Source organism: Punctularia strigosozonata (assembly GCF_000264995.1).
Source record: "Punctularia strigosozonata HHB-11173 SS5 unplaced genomic scaffold PUNSTscaffold_6, whole genome shotgun sequence".
NCBI lineage: Eukaryota > Fungi > Basidiomycota > Agaricomycetes > Corticiales > Punctulariaceae > Punctularia > Punctularia strigosozonata.
This window is the reverse complement of record NW_006767438.1, coordinates 1759309-1777252: the sequence shown is the minus strand read 5'-3', so window position 1 is coordinate 1777252 and position 17944 is coordinate 1759309. Positions and strand designations below refer to the sequence as shown.

The following is a 17944-nucleotide window of genomic DNA, read 5'->3' as shown; positions in this document are numbered from 1 at the left end:
AATGGGTTGAAGGGCTTATATGGTGTGCAGGCATCGTCTTGTGTTGTGTCATCGCGCATGCAACTCAGATCACAAGGGCAAGGCCACCCAACAACAGCGGTCAGTCGGATCCATGACTAGACCGCCGGCCCGCCCCGTCGTGTACTTTGCCGTCCATGCAGCGTTACGTGCGTGCGCGCTCTTACCATGCCGTTTCCAAACTCACGTTGACCATGGCTTCCCTGTTGTCTGCTGTACAGGTGTGCGCGGGCAAGATCATCCGAAATGCGAGGTGGCGACCCGGTATGTTTGTGACATCCATGATCAGCCCAGCTTACTCGTGCTGTCTGTAGCATAGAGACGCTGCTGCGCTGGTACCTCTGTTCGACAACTGGTGACTATGATTCCACTGCGTTAAGGCGGTGATGACCGAGTATAAGTTCATGTAAATTACGTAGATGGTGAATGATATAATACAGTTTTTCTATACTGTATCAAACATCTGGAAGGCATCTCGATATACGCAGCTATGGTCAGTTCTGCTCATATAGAGTCCATCCTGCTCAGTTGTGCTCAGCGCTGCTCAGCGTCTTAGTCGCTTTTCGCCGAGCCCAGCTGACGTGAACTGAGCAGAGCGGCGGTGCTATCTTGCTCAGCTCTGCTCCGCCCTGCTCAGACGGTGTTTCGACTGGGCCTGAGGTTTGAGGGCCGTTCGACCTCAATAAGGAGCACTGATGACCCAAGTGGAACAAGGGTAAGATTGGCACTGAATCTCGGGGATCTCGCGGTAAGTTCAGCGCATGGTCGAGACAAAATGACCATGTGCGACTCGGGATCGACGTGCATACCAGCGTGGAGGCGGAGTCGCGTTCGGTGACAGATAACTCTATGGAGAAGGAGTGACGGGGGCAGATCCGATGTATTCGTGGGGGCAAATCTCGACAACAACCATGACTGTCTTTATAATCCCGATTCAGAAGCAAATGGAAGAATATACCCAGTTGAATGCCGTATGTACGATCCCTTCCGAGGCCTACGTAGACGTTGCATGCGCAGGCACCTAGAGAGGACCCCATGGTTCGATATTGCACCAAAAAGCCACTTCAGAGGCTGCGGTAGGAGAGCCGCTGCGTCTGTACACATATGGTGCGGATAGAAACGACCTATGGCGAGGCCAGCGAGGCAAGTAGCCTCCAGTAACCGATCAGACCGTGAATCAGGCTCAGATGGTTCGCGAGTTCTAGTTGCAGCAAAAGAGAAAGCTGGGCACCCGACGCGTTCTTGTCGCGTACATAGGAGAGGGAAAAAAGGATGGTGAAGGCATGGGCGTGGGATTCATCGGTTGATATGCTCGTGATCCATTGCCTGAGGGCAGGCTCGCACGACGTCCGGGAAAAGGCATCGACGTAACGTCAATAAAGTGGTCAAATGTTATTGCGTGCCAAGTAAGATACAGCGCCGGGGAGCATGAGACCCAAGAATACGTCGCCCCTCCTATGCACCTTCATAGCATTCAAACTGCAAACGGACGCTGCTGGTCACAATGATCCAAAATTTGAGTTACGGCGTGCGGTCCAGTTGCGTGCGGAAACATAATCCTCGATGAGTCACGCACAGAAGAAGGCTTCACGTATCCGTCGCTGCCGTACTTGCGAGTCAGTTACAATTCTCGGCCCACTTCACCGCGCTATTGAGTAGCTCACCTGTCTGTCTCACATTCCACTTTCAATAGAATGCGACTAGACAGCGCATCATCAAAGGGTCCCGTCTCATGCTGCACGCGTGACGCCAGCCGAAAGGGCTCGAATGACAGAAGAAGCGAGAAGAGAGTGAGGCAATAGAGCTTGGACAGCTGCTGGTGGAACAAGAGACAAGTGAACGCGTTGTCAGAGACGATGAACGTGATGAACGTCAAGACGTGGCAGATGCTGCGATCATAGGAACGTTGTGGTTAGTCTCGGGGAACGAAGATGGTTCCGGTGACGTACAGGATTAGGAGCCCGCGGGCGAGCACATAGTTGCACAGCCGTGAGATGACGCCTTCTGTTTGCCTCATCCCCGTCCGCGACGAGCCGATGTAAAAGTACAGAGTCGCGGTGATCAGCACGTCGCCGAATGCTGCGATGCCCGTCCCGCTGGCCGTGATCGCCTGCTCATGTGAGCCCACTCGAGGTAAGTTCCGAGGATCAACACACCTTCCTCTCCCCGTCCATTAGTATACGGAATAAGTCGCGATGCATCATATCAACAGAAGCAACTGATTCACTGGTTAGGTGCGAACAATGGCAAGAAATCTTCGCACTTATGGATAGGATCATTCCCGCTAGCGTGGCTGAGAACTAAAGCTCGACATGAGATCTGTACGGGCGCGTATTCATCGAGATTGGTATACCAGTAGCGAGTTAATCACCAAGCCCTTGATCTCTCCCTCGCCAAGTCTCCACGTGCGATAGCAGAAGAATCTGGTATGCGTCAGCGAAGGTAACGGCGACGATGATGTAGACAGACATTTGTACACAAAACATCACGAGAGACGTGCCAAGGTTATACATAGAAATGGCCCACGGAACATCCAGGAGGACGGTCGCGTCCGAGGTGTGACTGATCAGAATGTAGTACAGCGTATGACCAGCTATGTCAGGATTTAGTCCTGTTTACACGTAGGTATGCCCTCTTACGCACTGAAAGCGGTAATAAACGTTTCCGTAATACTGTTCAGAAGCAAGCTTGAGATATAAGGGTTGTCCAGGTAACAGGGAACGTACAACAGAAATCCCACGAGGCATCGTATGAGCAGCGGGTCTCGGCGACACTCGCTTAAATACCGGGAAGCCTGCGCCGCAATATCGTCAGAGAGGGCTGACAGAGCAAGAAAGATAACACTCGCTTGTGCCAGAGTGAAACCCAAAAGACCTGTGGCAATACAAAATCCGACAAACAAAATCCCCACGTTAGCCTCACGAAGGTTGACGCCGGAAGTTGTTCCGTCCGACATCGCGAGAGTGTTCACTACGAAAGATCCGACCGACCCAGCGGGGAGAAAAGAAAGCTGGCGCGATCGTCCACAGGGTTCCGTATAAGTATGCATGCGCTCGTTTTGCGGGATAGATACGTTCTCAGGGATAGCTGATACGATTGTGCTATTCTTTGCATGATGAACACTCGATGCCAATCCGAGCTTGCGCAGCATAGCCCGTGTTGCCACACAGCCTACGGTGGCGGTATGAGCCTGCAATGGCCATCATCTTACTGCGGTGACCAGTGATTCGCCGCATTCGAAATGTGCTGATACGGTCTTTGACAAGCTCACATACCAGTAGTATTTTATATATATGCCTATCGCAGATTGAATCGATACACGTTGGCGTTCTACCCAACGAAATCTGGACGGGGCAACCGAGCGCATATGACGGTGGCGCGTTGGCACGAGCGCGAGCGCTACCGCGGGAAGACAGTGAGGAGCAGGGCACGCTCAAGAAAGGGAGGAACATCAATTAGAATGAAATCACCAGAGTCAACGGATCCTTCCAGCAAGTCGTGTCGTGGCGGACCAGAACTTGGCAATCGGCCGACGCCGGGGGTGGTGCACGTTGCCGCGTGACGTAAAGCGCATAAACGCGCGCAAACGCGTCTTTTGCGCGTCGAAGTTCCTTGCTTTTGCTTTCCTCACAACATCCAACTACTAAGCCTTTACTTGAACAGAGTTAGTGCTACCGTGTACTTAGGCCTTTCTTGTGGAGGAAAGCACGAACTATCACAACTCCCTGAGCCTGCTTCACCACGTGGTCTAGAAATATGGCCCTCATGTACGGGAAAGAGAAGGACAGTGAGACGCTGGATTTAGGTGGGTATCATAGTCATAGCGACCCCGCCTCTGTTTGACACCTGCATCGAAGATACCGTCACAGATCCTGGGTTTTGTTCGTTCTTCGCCAAGTTACCCGCCAAGTCGCCCGAGACGCACGGCACTCTTCGTCTCTTCGCGCGACATGCCTCGGATAAAGACTACTTCTCCGCTCATGGTCCCGACGCTCACTACGTCGCTCAGCACGTCTTCCACACGAACAGCGTGATTAAATGGCTCGGCAAGGGCTCGAGCGGGCCGAACAAGACCGGCCTCGCGAGCGTGACGATGAACGAGATGATGGCCAAAGGTTTCTTGCGAGAGGCCCTAACGGCAAAGCAGCTTCGTGTAGAGATCTGGGTACCGGAGAAGGGACAAGGCAAGAAGGCGACGAAGTTCGTGCTTGACAAAGAGGTGCGCATATACCCTATCTCCAGCCCGCCTATTTACTCGCGCGCATATGCTCTTCGTTCGATCCACTCATATACTCCGCGCTGGACCCGCGTATATATTCTCCATTCAACCTACACATATACTTCATCGAGCGCACCGCGCATGATCTCCATTCGACCCACGCATATATCACGCGTCGCGCCCGTGTGTATGCTCTTCGTGCAACTTCCGCATTGAAAATGCGCGATTGCTCTGCGTTCAGCACGCGCCTTTACTCTGCGGTCAAGATGCGCATACACTTCGTGTTTGACCCTCACACCATGTATATATGCTAACATATGGTTCTCAGGCGTCTCCGGGAAACCTGCAAGCCGTGGAGGATATGCTGTTCGTTAATACGGACCTCATGACTGCACCCATGGTCATGGCAATAAAGATCGCCTCGTCATCAGGTCCGCCTGGCTCGACATACGTCAAAGGTGCGTTGACTAAAGCTTATCCACACTCTGAGTGCTCACTAATCGAGTTCATCGTTCTGTAGCCACCACGAAGAATATCGGGGTCGCATTTGCGGACACGACACTGCGCGAGATTGGCGTAGCGGATTTCGCCGATAACGACCTTTTCTCTAATACAGAGGTGCGCTTCACCGTTTCCGAAGCGCCAAATGTGCACTAATCATCTGCCATCTAGTCTCTGATCATACAGCTTGGCATCAAAGAATGTCTCGTTCCCACTGGCACAGTCTCGGGCAAGACCGACCGGGACGTCGACCTCAATAAGTTGAAAGCCGTCCTAGAACGATGCGGTGTCGTGTGTACGGAGCGAAAACCAAGTGAGCTGAAGCATGCCTCGTTCTAGGATCTTATAACCCTGTTCTTTTGCTCTACCATCATGAAGAATGCGAAGCTCACCTCTTCACCCAGGTGAATTCAACTCCAGAAGCGTCGAAGATGACCTTACGCGACTGCTCAAACCCGAAGCGTCATCGTCTACTACTGCGTCGACTAGCGGTAAATTTTGTCCGTCATGCCTTTCTGTCGTCCATCACTAATGCTCTTCCTAGAACAACTCTCGCTACCAGTCGCACCGGCTTCGTTGAACGCTTTGATCACGTATCTTTCGCTACTTTCTGATCCGGCGAATCACGGTCAGTGACCATCCCTGTGTTGGATTTGACTGCATTGACTCATACACTGAGCGACTACAGGGACATGGACGATTCGTACACACGACCTCTCGCAATTCATGAAACTTGACGCAAGCGCCCTTCGTGCCCTTAATCTTGTCGATGGACCAAACGGCGAGGTACTTATAATCGTTCTCTCCTCGCCGACATGTCCATAAATCGCCTCATGTAGACCTCCGCAAACAAGAACACTACACTCCTCGGCCTGCTCAACAAGTGCAAAACAGCGCAAGGTACTCGAATGCTGGCTAGCTGGCTCAAGCAACCACTGGTTAATTTGCACGAGATCCGTATGTCTCTATCGCGCTTCCTTTCTTTGAGATATGCCGGGGCTGATCGAGAGAATGCAGGGAAGAGGCAAGATCTCGTCGAGATTTTCGTGGAGGACGCAAATTCTCGGAGGACGTTACAGGTCAGTTCGGCTCATCATCGTTGGGGATCATCCATCGCTGACCACGTTATCAGGACGAATATCTGAAGCTGATGCCCGATCTACACCGCATCTCCAAGCGCTTCCAGAAGAATGCTGCATCGCTCGAAGACGTGGTCCGCGTGTACCAGGCTGTACTGAAGGTTTGAGCGACATGTTCTTCCTAAAGCGAAGGTGTCTGACGCAACTGCATGCTATCAGCTTCCGGGCATCATCGAATCGCTAGCGAACGTCGAGTCAACCTCAATGCACGCGAAAGAACTCATCGACGAAATTTACCTCGTTAAACTTCGTGAATACGACGGCAGCTTGAACAAGTATGGCGAGATGGTGGAGACGACCATCGACCTGAACGAGCTCGACAACCACAACTACGTCATTAAGCCGGACTACGACCCGAAGTTGCAGGAGCTGGCAGAAAAGCTGATGAAGGTATTCATACCACCCTATCATGTCTCTCAACCGCGGCATGACGTGTTCGACTGTAGACAAGGGATGGCTTGGACGACGAGCATCGCGAAGTGGGGCGGGACCTCGGTCTTGAACTCGACAAACAAATCTTTCTTGAAAACTCTCCGACGTACGGGTATTGTTTTCGTTTGACCAAAGGAGTAGGTTGTATGGCTCGCTACGCCGAATGGTTCTGATGGTCATCCATTTAGGTGTCGAAGGCGGTTCACAACAAAAAGAATTATTATGAACTTGCCACGACCAAGAGCGGCGCATTCTTCACAACGTCTAACCTTCGAGACCTTGCCAACGAGTACAAGGATCTAACGGATTTGTACGCCCGGACGCAGGCGGGCTTGGTGAAAGAGATCGTGAGCATAGCTTGTAGGTGAATGCTCTACTGTGGCTAGGGTATTTATGCTGAGTTGTTTTCAGCGACGTATACTCCGGTTTTGGAGCTGTTCAATGTCGTCCTGGCGCACTTGGATGTGATATTAAGGTGGGAAAGCTGGAGGGCGGCTTCAAACAACGCTGAAGGCTATATTCAGCATGGCACACGTTGCAGTCAATGCACCTGAAGCGTACGTCAAGCCGAAGGTTCTTCAAAAAGGTAGAGGCTGTTCACCCTGATCGTCACCGATTTCTCGCCTAATCTCAAACCCTTCTCTGCAGGATCCAGTAGTTTGATACTCAAAGCCGCGAGGCATCCCTGCCTCGAGGTCCAAGACGATATCAGCTTCATACCGAACGATGTTGAGATGATCAAGGGTGCGTCCGTGACGACCGGACGCGTCTACACCTACTGATGCGCGATTTACGTAGGTGAAGGCGAATTCCAGATCATTAGTGCGTATCTCCCGTCCTCTCATGATACACACTTGCTGACCTGCTGTGTAGCGGGGCCGAACATGGTGAGGATCCAGGTCACTGGATCATCAAATTCATGTCTGATTTTTCCCTCAGGGTGGCAAAAGCACATATATCCGACAGGTATGTCCTCGTAGTAGCGCTCGCTAGCAGGTGTCTAGCTGACGTGATCCTCGAAGGTTGGCGTTATAGCCCTCATGGCTCAAGTTGGCTCTTTCGTGCCCTGCGAGGAAGCCCAACTTCCTATCTTTGATTCGATTCTTTGCCGCGTCGGCGCTGGTGATAGCCAGCTGAAGGGCATCTCGACTTTCATGGCGGAAATGCTGGAGACTGCGGCTATCCTTCGAGTAAGGCGAATATCAATCCCCTCGCAGTTGCGGAACTGACGATTGTCTAGTCGGCATCATCGAATTCGCTCATCATTATTGATGAGCTAGGTCGAGGTAAGCAGTTCTCTAATATTTCGGAGTCAATGAACAGACCGTTGATGCAGGAACGTCTACGTATGATGGCTTCGGTTTGGCTTGGGCCATCTCTGAGTAAGTGTGTTCTTGTATCACAGCACCACTTTTAACTATCTTGTGAAGGCATATTGCCTCGAAGATTCACGCCTTCTGCATGTTCGCGACGCACTTTCACGAATTGACCTCGCTGGACCAGCAGCTACCTCATGTCAGGAACTTACATGTCGTAGCCCACGTCTCCAAAAGAGGCTCAGAATTGAACGACCGCGATATCACCCTGCTGTACAAAGTCGAGCCCGGTATGCGCGTCCTACCTCCCTACTACGACATACATGACACTTCACAATCAGGCGTCTGCGACCAAAGCTTTGGCATTCACGTCGCGGAATTGGCAAACTTCCCACAAAGCGTCGTCAAGCTGGCGAGACGAAAGGCTAATGAACTCGAAGACTTCGGGCGCGGTGCGTCATGCTTATTGCCCTGTATCAGCATCCTCACGAAACTCCTAGACGAGGCCGAGGACGCCGAGTTCTCTGAAGAGGTGACAGAGGAGGGTGTCGAACTCGTTGAGGAGCTGCTGCGGACGTGGGCAACGAGGTCCGCAGGCGGAAGCGATGAAGACGTTGACATGGACGCCGCCGATCTAACTCCAGAACAACAGTTGGAGGAACTGAAGCGTTGCGTTGAAACCTTCAAACCTCGCATCGAAGCCAACCCCTGGGTACGCTCACTGCTCACCGAATTATAATCGCTATCGTCCCACCGCGATTCACTGCCGATGTATTATATGCGCGATCGTTGTTAATCGTCATTCTGTCATGCGTCTACCACCATCTCCATATCCTTCCCATTTTCAACATCTCCCGTATCCGCGCCATCGTCCTTCGGCTCGTTTGTAGAGAGGGGTTTCTCCTCTGCAGGCTGTTTCGCCTTCTTTTCGTTAGCCATTCGCGCAGCGGTTGTGAGGTCCTCGCCAAACACGCGAAGGCTGAGAGCGCTAAGGTGAGGAGTCAGCACTGTTCACCAGTGCGGGCTAATGCACTCACCTTTTGGCCTTCTTCTCGATCATCAAGCATACTGAGAAATTTGACTTCCAGATCGGAAGAATCAAATTGTGAGTGATACTAACCGTGGGTCAGCAAATCTTGGCAAGACCACGATGACTACTCACGTCCCGCCCTCGGCATGTTCGGGTGGGAAGCGGACGATATAGTTGCCGTTCGCTATGCACATGACAAACTCAGCATTGCGATAGAGGAATCACGAAAGTCCACTCACGTTCATCATCGATCTTCGCTCGGAAACTCTGCGGTAACGTGGAGCAAAGAGGATAATAGTCAGACATCAACACCTTCAGGGTCCCCAAATCGCCGTCCAGAATGGTCTCCGGTTTTATATACGGCATGACCGCCGGAAGGCCCTCGCACAGGATTCTGAACTGCGTGTCCGGCGACTTCTCCGCGCCTTGCTTGACGAACAGCTTCGTGCCGCAGGTGAGCAGACGGAGGCGGGTATAATCATTGTTTTCGATGATCGAGCGACCAATGTTGTTAGAGAGGTAGATCGCGCGAATAGCGTCCCCGACGGGGTTTCTGACAAGGACGTTGGAGGCAGGGAAGTTAGAGGTCAAATGCAACTGGTCTCTGCGCGTGTGAAGCCAGTGAGCCATTCAGAAGGTGAGCGAGTGCATGAAAGAACATACGTGAACGTTTGCACTACCGGATCATCCGCCGAAAGGAACGTGTACGGTGGCTCCTTGAAGGATCCGCCACCTGACTCTGACTCGGGCTTGCCCTTCTGTTTTACTTCTGCAGGTTTCGACGCCGTATCAGAGGAAACTGTAACCTCCTCGTCAAGCTTCTTATTGTCGCCCGCTTCGGCCCCGGAAAGGGAAGACACTTCTTCGGAAGAGATGCGGGGCTTTTTGGCTTCCGACTGCGGCACGGGTACAGGGGAACCCGCAGGGCGCTTCCTTGGCCAGCAAAGTCAGCGATGCGGCTCGCGAAATATCTGGCAAGTCGGCGCACCCAAGGCTTGCGGCGTCTTCAGCATCGCTCCCCTTCTCATCGGCCTGCTTCACCTTTTTCTCCAAGACGGCGACGAAGAACCCGCCCGTGTCCTGCAAGTGTGGATAGATCCGTATGCAACGCTCCAGCTTCAGGTTGACGCCCTCCGGCGGCGGCCACTGTCCTTCCGACATCTTCGTTTGCTTCCTGTTCTCCTCCGAAAGGGAATCGATGTATGAGGAGTAGGTGGGGAAGGATGTATTACATTCGCGATCGGATGATGGTGTCCAGGTCGACAGGCCAGGACGACGGATAAGGCCAGGGAGGCGGTCGGAGACGTCGATCAGCTCATAATCTACACATACAGACTAACATCAGCGGATGCATAGCACGGAGGGGAAAAGACAGACGTACCGGGGACGGACTGAAGAGCCGCTGAGACGACGGCCTCGTTCTCAACCGGGTTCAAGGAGCAGGTGGAGTACACGATGCGACCACCATCCTTGAGCATGCGCATGGCGCGTTGGAGAATACGAAGTTGGAGACTATGAATGACGGATTTCGTAAGATCAGGCATGATCGTCAACAAATGAGGGAGTATATACTCACGAATGGAGGCCGTTGCCATCCATGGGGCTCCAACGCTTCCATATCGCCGGGTTCTTCCTCATCGTTCCATCTCCGGAGCAAGGCACGTCGCACAATATCCTATCGAACGCCAGCACGCCCGCCTTCTTCTTCTCTGCTCGCGTGTGTCCGACGAAATCGTCTGCTCGCCCGAACGTCGTCAGTATGGTACAGAGGGCGACAACTCAATGTATCCACCTTCTGCGGCACCGACACGAATGACAGGGTATATCGAGGCGTCAAGGTTGGTGACCATGAGGGAAGGAGAAGGAAGGCGAGCAGACTGGTGGATTAGCATGTGCGCGCGTTTGTTGTCGCTGTCGTTCGCGATGAGGAGGCCTGTGGGTGTGGAGGAGGAAGTGAGGGTGTCATGAGCATGAAGAGCTTCGAGGAGCTGGGCTGTTTTTGATCCAGGGGCAGCACACATGTCTATTACCTGCGTATTCGGGTCTGGTCAGCGGGGGAGATGGTAGCAAGGAGCGAAAAATCGTACCCTGTGATGTGGTTGGACGTCTAGAAGGAGAGGTGGAATCATGCTAACAGCTTCTTGTCGAGATATGTTGCCCTGTGAATTATACTCAGCCCATATCCTGATGTAAGAAGGAGGTGACATACGACTTCGGTTTCGAAGACGAGGAACGAGTGGAACTTCTTGAACTCGGGTTGCTTGCGCAAGGCGCTTTTGTGGGCATTGAATTGCCAGGCTAGACCATCAGGATACCTGATCGTGGCAATTCATCAATTGATAGTCGAAAGGAGAGCCTGCTGGGTACACGCACCATGGTAGCTGCACAGGGGGCGGTAACTCTTGTCCTTCGAATTCGACGCCCTTCAGTTGCGGCGTATGGGTGGTTTTGATGGTCTCGTTGAGCACTTGAGCAGCTCTGCACACAGGCTTGGGATCAGAGGACCGTTCTCTTCATCCACTACGGAGATCGTGGATTCACATGGAACATCATACGCACTGGCGACTCCCCGCGACCCGAAACGTAGTTGGGAGCGGAACGCGCATGGCCTCCCACAGCTGGTCCCATTCATTATCCGGTACTATCTTCTGCGTTCTGTAGTACTTCTCCATCCGCGCGTTCTGCATGTCGGATTTTTCGATGTGGCCCACGGCATCGCGCGAGCCGCCCTTACCGCGACCTTTCCTCTGATGATTTGCTCAGCAACATGCAATCCGACAGACGAAGATGAGGCATACTTTAGGCATAGTCCTGTATGGTCTAATGTTCACGGGTACAATCAGACCAAAGACTCGTCTTCTGAAGCTCGCAGCCAATGTCAAGCGAATTTCGGGTTATCGAGGATATGGCTCACGTGGACGTCAAACGAATCCAGCGAGCAACTCGCCGCTCGCGGTTCGACATCGTTCCTCTTGGCATCACCATATTTTGCTGCAGTCACATTTGTCACTCATGTTCAGGGCTTGAGGGAAGCATTTCTCGAAGCCGGTGATGCTTTTCAAAACCGCGAGTCACTACGCGATGCATGCCGTTTTTTGTTCAGAACCCGGGCGGATGACGATCAGGTCTCTCTCCCGGCTGCTTACATTCTCGTCCGCCCGGACATTGTCGTCGGTATCATGCTCCTGAAGCACTCCTCCGGCTCGACAGACATGTCGTGCTACGGATGCGGCGCGACGTTGAACCGGCCTTGAGATCGTCTCTTCGAATGCGAGTCACATTCAATAATGACGGGTCCTTGCTCAAGATCGTTGGCAGAACGCTAACAATTATGTGCGGGTTCGCGACCCCCATAGATCACCTTGGACCGTTGGTGAGGCGCGTCGCGGCGTGAATCTGTCCTCGATTCTCTCGCTCAAGACACGGCAATTCAAGGGATACAGCTGGCCCCGCTGCTTATGCATTCCGTGTTTACATTTTTCCCGCTTGAACATCAATACACGCCCGATCGTCGTCCTCAAACAGTCGAAGCGACTTTATCGGGTTTTGTGATATCCAGGATCTCGGCATTGTAAGGCGACCGCAGGGAGAGCTCGTAATCGCGAGCCTGCTCCTGTGTGTCCAGTATGTGAGCAGATGATGTACAGTGATTGTGGGGCGCAGGAATTACTTGCTTTAGACACGCGGACAGCAACTTGAACGCTCCTCTGAGAAGATCGAGGGACGGAGTAAGCCGTCGCTCGCTCACGTAGAACGTGACGAGCGTTCATCCTGAAGGGAGGTGAATTGGAGTTCATATTCTGTCCAGCAAAGAGGCGCACATAGCAAGGAAACTGTTCAAGTAGAGTTTCGACAGCAGAATCTCCATAGAAAGGTAGATAAAGTTGTTCGCCATCACTGCGAACTGGCATAGGCTCGGTTGGTAGTCGACCACGTTGTATACTGATGTATACTCACCGTGACAAGGATCACGATGGCGCATGCGCTACGACATTCTCGTTCAGCCTACAACTTTGTGACAAGCGTAAAGCCGCACCTTGTAAGTAGACCCGTTGCGACGACATAGTACATCAGTGAGTGGATAATTGAACGCGCTCTGGAAGCCATTTGAAAACATAACCATGGAGTATAGATGGGATGACATACCTCGGGAAGTCTGATCTTGTGCGGTATAGATAGAAGCATAACGTGAACGATATCGCGGTGTCTACGCTCGTCGAGATGCCGAAGTCCGCGAATATCGTTGCCTACATTTTGATGGGTCATGGAGTATTCTTTAGATACATTCACACGTAACGACGGCTAGTACCCTCGTGCTACGACCCAGGAAGTCTTTGAATGTGTGAAGACGATAGCTGTTATAGTGTTATTCATTATGTGGAGGCGGTTGATTTGCTCACGAGGGACTCACGCGTCCCTAGTTGACACTGCGCACGATGATGTTAACATTACCAGAATATCGACCTGTCAGCAACCTACTGCACCCCACGACTGACCCAAGTCATATCAGTGTGATTAAACGAATCAATGTGTGACAGTGTACGCACTCCATCCGCCGATGACCGTCAAGAACTGGATATATCAGGGGTCAATACATTCCTGGGACCCGGCTTATGGAATCATAGATTACCACGATGAATGGGAGGATGCGGTCGTCTCCTCTGACTGAATATTACAGAACTGGAGTGTTAACTTAACAGCACCCCAGAAAGGCTCGAAAACCCACGTTTCCACACGCGCCATGCGTATAAGCTTTGCACACAGGGAATGAACAGGGCTGTTATCGCTATTTGGAGCTGAATATCTGTCAGAAAGATCAATAATAGCGCTTTTTCAGACTCTTCACACCTTCATACTCCTGGAGAGCAGTCAGCGGGTCGAGTGATATGGCAGCACTGAGGACGCACCATACGACGTAGAGCAGAGCAAGCTCGTTCGCGAAGTTATCGATGGTGTAGTAGTATATGGTGTGCATATTCAGAGCAAGAATGATGGCGTCGAATGTCCAGAGGATTGCAATCTGCCCGATAGAGCAAAGCATCAATATGCAGTTGCCACAGTCGACAGAGGGATGACAATCAACTGATATCTTCCAAAACCTGGAATCTTCCGGGAACCTTCCATAGTATATGTACATCTTGTCAATATATGAGCAGAGGTAACTATTAAACACGGGTTCATGCTCACCTGAAGGTTTGTTATACCGAACAAGCTTTGCTTCCAATGAGCGACAAGCATCGTGTACATTAGTGTAAAGAGCGAACATTGCCGAAGCTACCATGCCTAGGAACAGCGCACCAAACGTGTTGCTCATGGATTCAGATGCTGCCATGAGGCTCCTTCGCGCTCGGTACGACGGAGTATAACTAGTATGACGCGGAGATTCCGTGCGGGAGGGTCGTACAGCACGGGCAACGGGCTAAGAGGTATTTTGCACATTGTGCTGTCCAGGCCCGTCGAAGTGCGGGAAGGACAGCATCTCGAAACTGCTCTCGGTCAGAATCTGTTGCAGGTATACAATCCCTGACACTATCGAGGTGCCATGCTGATGAGATGATACTTCTGCATATACAGCGCCGGCGGCCGATCAGTACCCCGAGCACTTTTTATAGTCGGACTTCGTGACTACGGAGATATCTTTGCCTTGCGAACATCACATGCACACGAGTACGCGGAACAAAGTCTGAACATGGTACAGTATGTGAAAAGCAGGAGCCAGCGTCGAGCAACCCTCGGTCCAGGTAACACCTGCTAAAACTCCGCTGCACAGCCTGGTTTTTCACGCCACATTGATTTTGATGCGTCGGGAGTCCAGGCCTCGCCGTGCACCGCAATTCATTGAATACACCTTTATTATTGGCCGCGTTCCAATGATGATGCGCTACTCATACCTGCTTCGACTGCTCTCATCATTCACTCCTTTCAGATAGCTCTGTTTGTCACTCCGGCATTTTTGAGGCGATTTCACGACTTTCCACTTCAGCCACTATCTCCGTGCAGTGCTCCGTGGGTACCTTGCGAAGGTGAACCGATTCTCTTCACGTCAAGATGTTCATTAACGTTGAATCTTTGGCGTGACCGCTCGTTGAGGTCAGGGTGCGTTCACGCCCTGAATGTGAAGATAGCACCGACTTGCCTATTTAGGACTTGACCTACGTGTCTTCGGATAACATGCACCGAAGATACCCTTCGTCCAATACCGTTGCCCGACAAGCGCCGTACCATCGCCGCAACAAAGCGGGAAAGAGTAGATAAGAGAGCACGAGACTAGAATCTCGGAGCAGCTGATGTGACCGTAAACTTTACTTCCTGGAAGATATGCCGAGATCTGAGGCTGGAGCACCGCTTCTTGTATTTTTAGCAATATTCACGATATATGTCGCGATGCAGGAAGGCTTATAGCGACACGTCTTCAACACGGGTAAGGTTTTAGATGTGCCGCCTGCCACCCGCTGCTCTCCCAGTATACTGAGCAGACGGTATAGCATTTTGTACACGATGAAACATGGCTCCATCACTAACCATCAACAACACATTCGGGGCTTTGTTTCTTGGCATGGTTATATCATCGGTGTAAGCAATATCATTGGGGATTGTCATCATTTTGAACTATCTGCAGGCTGTTTGGTATCACAAATCTACAGGCACGCCCGATAATAAACCTCCGTTATTGATACTCTGACCTGGCGATGCAAGGTTTACGTCTACTTCAATCGTTTCCCCAATGACTCGATGTTCCACAAAACATCGGTACGATTTCAACACCTGTCGAAATTCGCAGCTGACATCAGCCTCCAATGTGAATGCAGGTGGCGGGTCTATGGATCTTCGACGCTCTCATCTTGGCTTTGACTATACATGCAGTATACTATTATACCATCAGCAACTTCGCGGATCCGCTCGCTCTTATTTTCATGAACTGGTAAGCTTGTGTGTGCTCTCCCACGCTCTTTACTGACATATGTACTTCAGGAGCATGAAGGTATAGGAGCTGCTCTACAGCCGAACCACGCTCTGATGTAACCCAGCTACAAGTAACTCTGACAAGTCTTCTTGTTCCAGTCCTTCAGAGCTTGTACACATGGCGAGTCTGGAAGCGTACGTGGCTATTGCGCATGTATGATGCAATACAAGTATTGATATTTACTTGAACATGCCCACGGAAGTTAGAGGAAGCGACCGTGTCGTGCCAGTAACCCTTGTAGGTGGTGTACACAAACTCACCTCATACACTGATCTAAACAGTATGATGCATGTGGAAAGTGCATTGCGGTAGTAGGGTGCTTGAGTGAGGACAATTACAAGATCACCATATATCTTACTTACTTCAGCAAATCGTAGCGAGTGCAATCAGTAAGGTTTAATCTTGTGATGACTGTTCTACCACTCACAGTATCTTAGTAACCATCCGCGAAACGTAAGTCGCCACAATCACGAGGACCAGCCCATGATAGACCCGTTTTCTTAGATACGAGGACTACATGTTCTCTGACATACTGAGGCGCATTTCGAAGGTATCAATTTTCTCACTATAGTCACAAAGTTTACCAACAAGAATCTCTTCAACAGGATATAGTGTATTCGGATTTCTCTATTTCTGCGGGATTAGATATTTCGATATCATCTGTGCTATGCTACTATCTCTATCGGTCGAGGTCGAGATTCCCGCGGTATGTCGACAACTGCTGGAGCGCACATAATTTGACGAAGCTTGTACAGGACACGGTCTGTGGTGCATAATATCATGTACTGGATTGTCGCTACAGGAATGCTCACAAGGTTGGCCATTACGTTTCATCCATTCAGCAAGGTAGTCACTGACAGTATCAGCACGATATCACTTGTGATCCTCATTACCGTGAGTGTCCGCGCCTCGCCATTACATGCTCGATTGTTTACCTAGAGACAAGGCAGTTCATTATGATGCCGAACAACATGATATTTCTCGCAATCGAAATTTTGATGGCCAAGTTATACGTCAATAGCTTTCTTGCAATGTGAGCAGATCTTATCTCTGGGCCATTACATGCGTACTTATACTTCTCAGGATGAATGCACGAGGGGCTCTTCGCGATACATCACACAAGCAATCTCCATCTGTCTCTCGCTCCACTCAAAGGACGGTAGCTGTACATGTGGAAGAGGTAACTCAAACACTCGCACATTGGTATTCAAGCCTGATTGTGATGACTTCGTCAGGATCGCCGAGTCATCCATGACTTCGAGATGTCTCCACAATCACCCTTTGACAAGGACGTTATGGATATCACCAAGTCGGACACCATTGCCGTGGCGCTGTGATCCGTTGGATGTGGCATACGCTGCCCCACTGGGGTGGAGCAACAGGGCACGTTCCAGTTATAGCGTATTTGCGTGTGAGCCCGACAATGGGATCTTTGCTAATACAGTCCTGATGGCTTCCCCGGAGCCGGGGTAGACGGAGGCAAGAGTATCATTCTGCTCAATACCCACACCATTTCTGAGCCAATTTTTGAGTCAAACACGACATCATACGTATTTTGAGAACACCTCCCTCGACGGGAACGATATGAGATCCCGGAAGAAGGTGCAATCTCTTTCCTGCACCCAAACTGTTCATGCATCAGAATTGTCAACTTCCCTAACTCGGGAGTCAGTATTCAAACACATAAAAACGCGAAGGTGTTGATAGAAGGCACATACATGCGACTTGCAGAACAACGGTGAGACAAACCGAGAACCTAAGTACCTATCTCCGTATGCAACCGGGCCCGGCAGAGCGTGAGGGATTATAGTCGCCGTGAACTAAGTATTTCTGCATGACAACGTGGATAACGAGGCGAATGGTGCCGGCTTAGTAGACAAACGAATATCAAGATAAGATTCGAGTAGGATGAGTATTGCTCATTTGACGATGCTGATTGCGACGTGAATGGGCGCTTATTTGCACCGCCACGAGGTGCACTATTTCTCTTCAGCTTACAAGTTACAACTTACGACGTAGCGATCTGTCCAACGCGTGAACCGGTGCATACAGTCTCACATGGCGCTACGTTACAAGCGGCGCTGTAATCTCGAGGCAAAGTCGCTGTGCTCATGGACGTTTACGACTTCGCATCAAAAACTCGCAGCGACGCAGCAGCACACGGCATGCGAAGGAAAGAATGAGTCCAGGAAATGGGATAAGGGATGGAACGTTAACACTGTTGGGCAATTGTGCATCGTCGATGGATGTTTCTGCAATCCACAATCGACAGGACTAACACGCTGACTGTTCCCTTCCGTCAGATATTACCCCATGGAGAAGCAA

At 51.2% G+C, this 17944-nt stretch overlaps 5 protein-coding genes across 5 annotated transcripts; 2 read left to right on the top strand and 3 right to left on the bottom strand.

The window, feature by feature from the left end:
* Positions 1–1422: 1422 nt before the first annotated feature.
* Positions 1423–2192, bottom strand: PUNSTDRAFT_143769 (uncharacterized protein; the record flags this gene model as incomplete). The annotated part of the gene is made up of 4 exons (XM_007383898.1): positions 1423–1619; positions 1683–1907; positions 1968–2128; positions 2175–2192. 4 exons carry the CDS (start codon positions 2190–2192, stop codon positions 1493–1495), a joined length of 531 nt encoding a protein of 176 aa, XP_007383960.1. The 3' UTR covers positions 1423–1492.
* Positions 2193–3774: 1582 nt separating this feature from the next.
* Positions 3775–8434, top strand: PUNSTDRAFT_143768 (DNA mismatch repair protein; the record flags this gene model as incomplete). The annotated part of the gene is made up of 26 exons (XM_007383897.1): positions 3775–3823; positions 3876–4237; positions 4566–4695; positions 4758–4855; positions 4910–5051; positions 5143–5229; positions 5283–5366; positions 5427–5524; positions 5578–5695; positions 5756–5817; positions 5871–5978; positions 6037–6267; positions 6324–6446; positions 6498–6669; positions 6721–6784; positions 6834–6895; positions 6958–7053; positions 7108–7131; positions 7183–7196; positions 7249–7275; positions 7332–7499; positions 7550–7595; positions 7646–7691; positions 7740–7915; positions 7967–8077; positions 8126–8434. 26 exons carry the CDS (start codon positions 3775–3777, stop codon positions 8362–8364), a joined length of 2937 nt encoding a protein of 978 aa, XP_007383959.1. The 3' UTR covers positions 8365–8434.
* On the bottom strand, positions 8433–11553 carry PUNSTDRAFT_143767 (S-adenosyl-L-methionine-dependent methyltransferase; the record flags this gene model as incomplete). The annotated part of the gene is made up of 14 exons (XM_007383896.1): positions 11454–11553; positions 11215–11402; positions 11029–11133; positions 10865–10970; positions 10743–10814; positions 10448–10685; positions 10232–10391; positions 10037–10167; positions 9644–9977; positions 9319–9588; positions 8895–9259; positions 8788–8839; positions 8663–8740; positions 8433–8613 (listed from the first exon to the last, which is right to left on the bottom strand). The coding sequence occupies exons 1-14, from the start codon at positions 11460–11462 to the stop codon at positions 8433–8435; spliced, it is 2289 nt and encodes a 762-aa protein (XP_007383958.1). The 5' UTR covers positions 11463–11553.
* Positions 11554–12172: 619 nt separating this feature from the next.
* Positions 12173–13630, bottom strand: PUNSTDRAFT_134420 (uncharacterized protein; the record flags this gene model as incomplete). The annotated part of the gene is made up of 14 exons (XM_007383895.1): positions 12173–12268; positions 12345–12426; positions 12477–12559; positions 12613–12640; positions 12692–12751; positions 12802–12902; positions 12965–13010; positions 13067–13082; positions 13135–13146; positions 13203–13227; positions 13286–13320; positions 13382–13451; positions 13504–13513; positions 13563–13630. The coding sequence occupies 14 exons, from the start codon at positions 13628–13630 to the stop codon at positions 12173–12175; spliced, it is 732 nt and encodes a 243-aa protein (XP_007383957.1).
* Positions 13631–15808: 2178 nt separating this feature from the next.
* PUNSTDRAFT_44649 (uncharacterized protein) lies at positions 15809–16956 on the top strand (the record flags this gene model as incomplete). Its single annotated transcript, XM_007383894.1, has 8 exons — positions 15809–15856; positions 15987–16008; positions 16057–16072; positions 16265–16325; positions 16422–16434; positions 16559–16652; positions 16703–16799; positions 16855–16956. 8 exons carry the CDS (start codon positions 15809–15811, stop codon positions 16954–16956), a joined length of 453 nt encoding a protein of 150 aa, XP_007383956.1.
* Between the last annotated feature and the right edge of the window lie 988 nt (positions 16957–17944).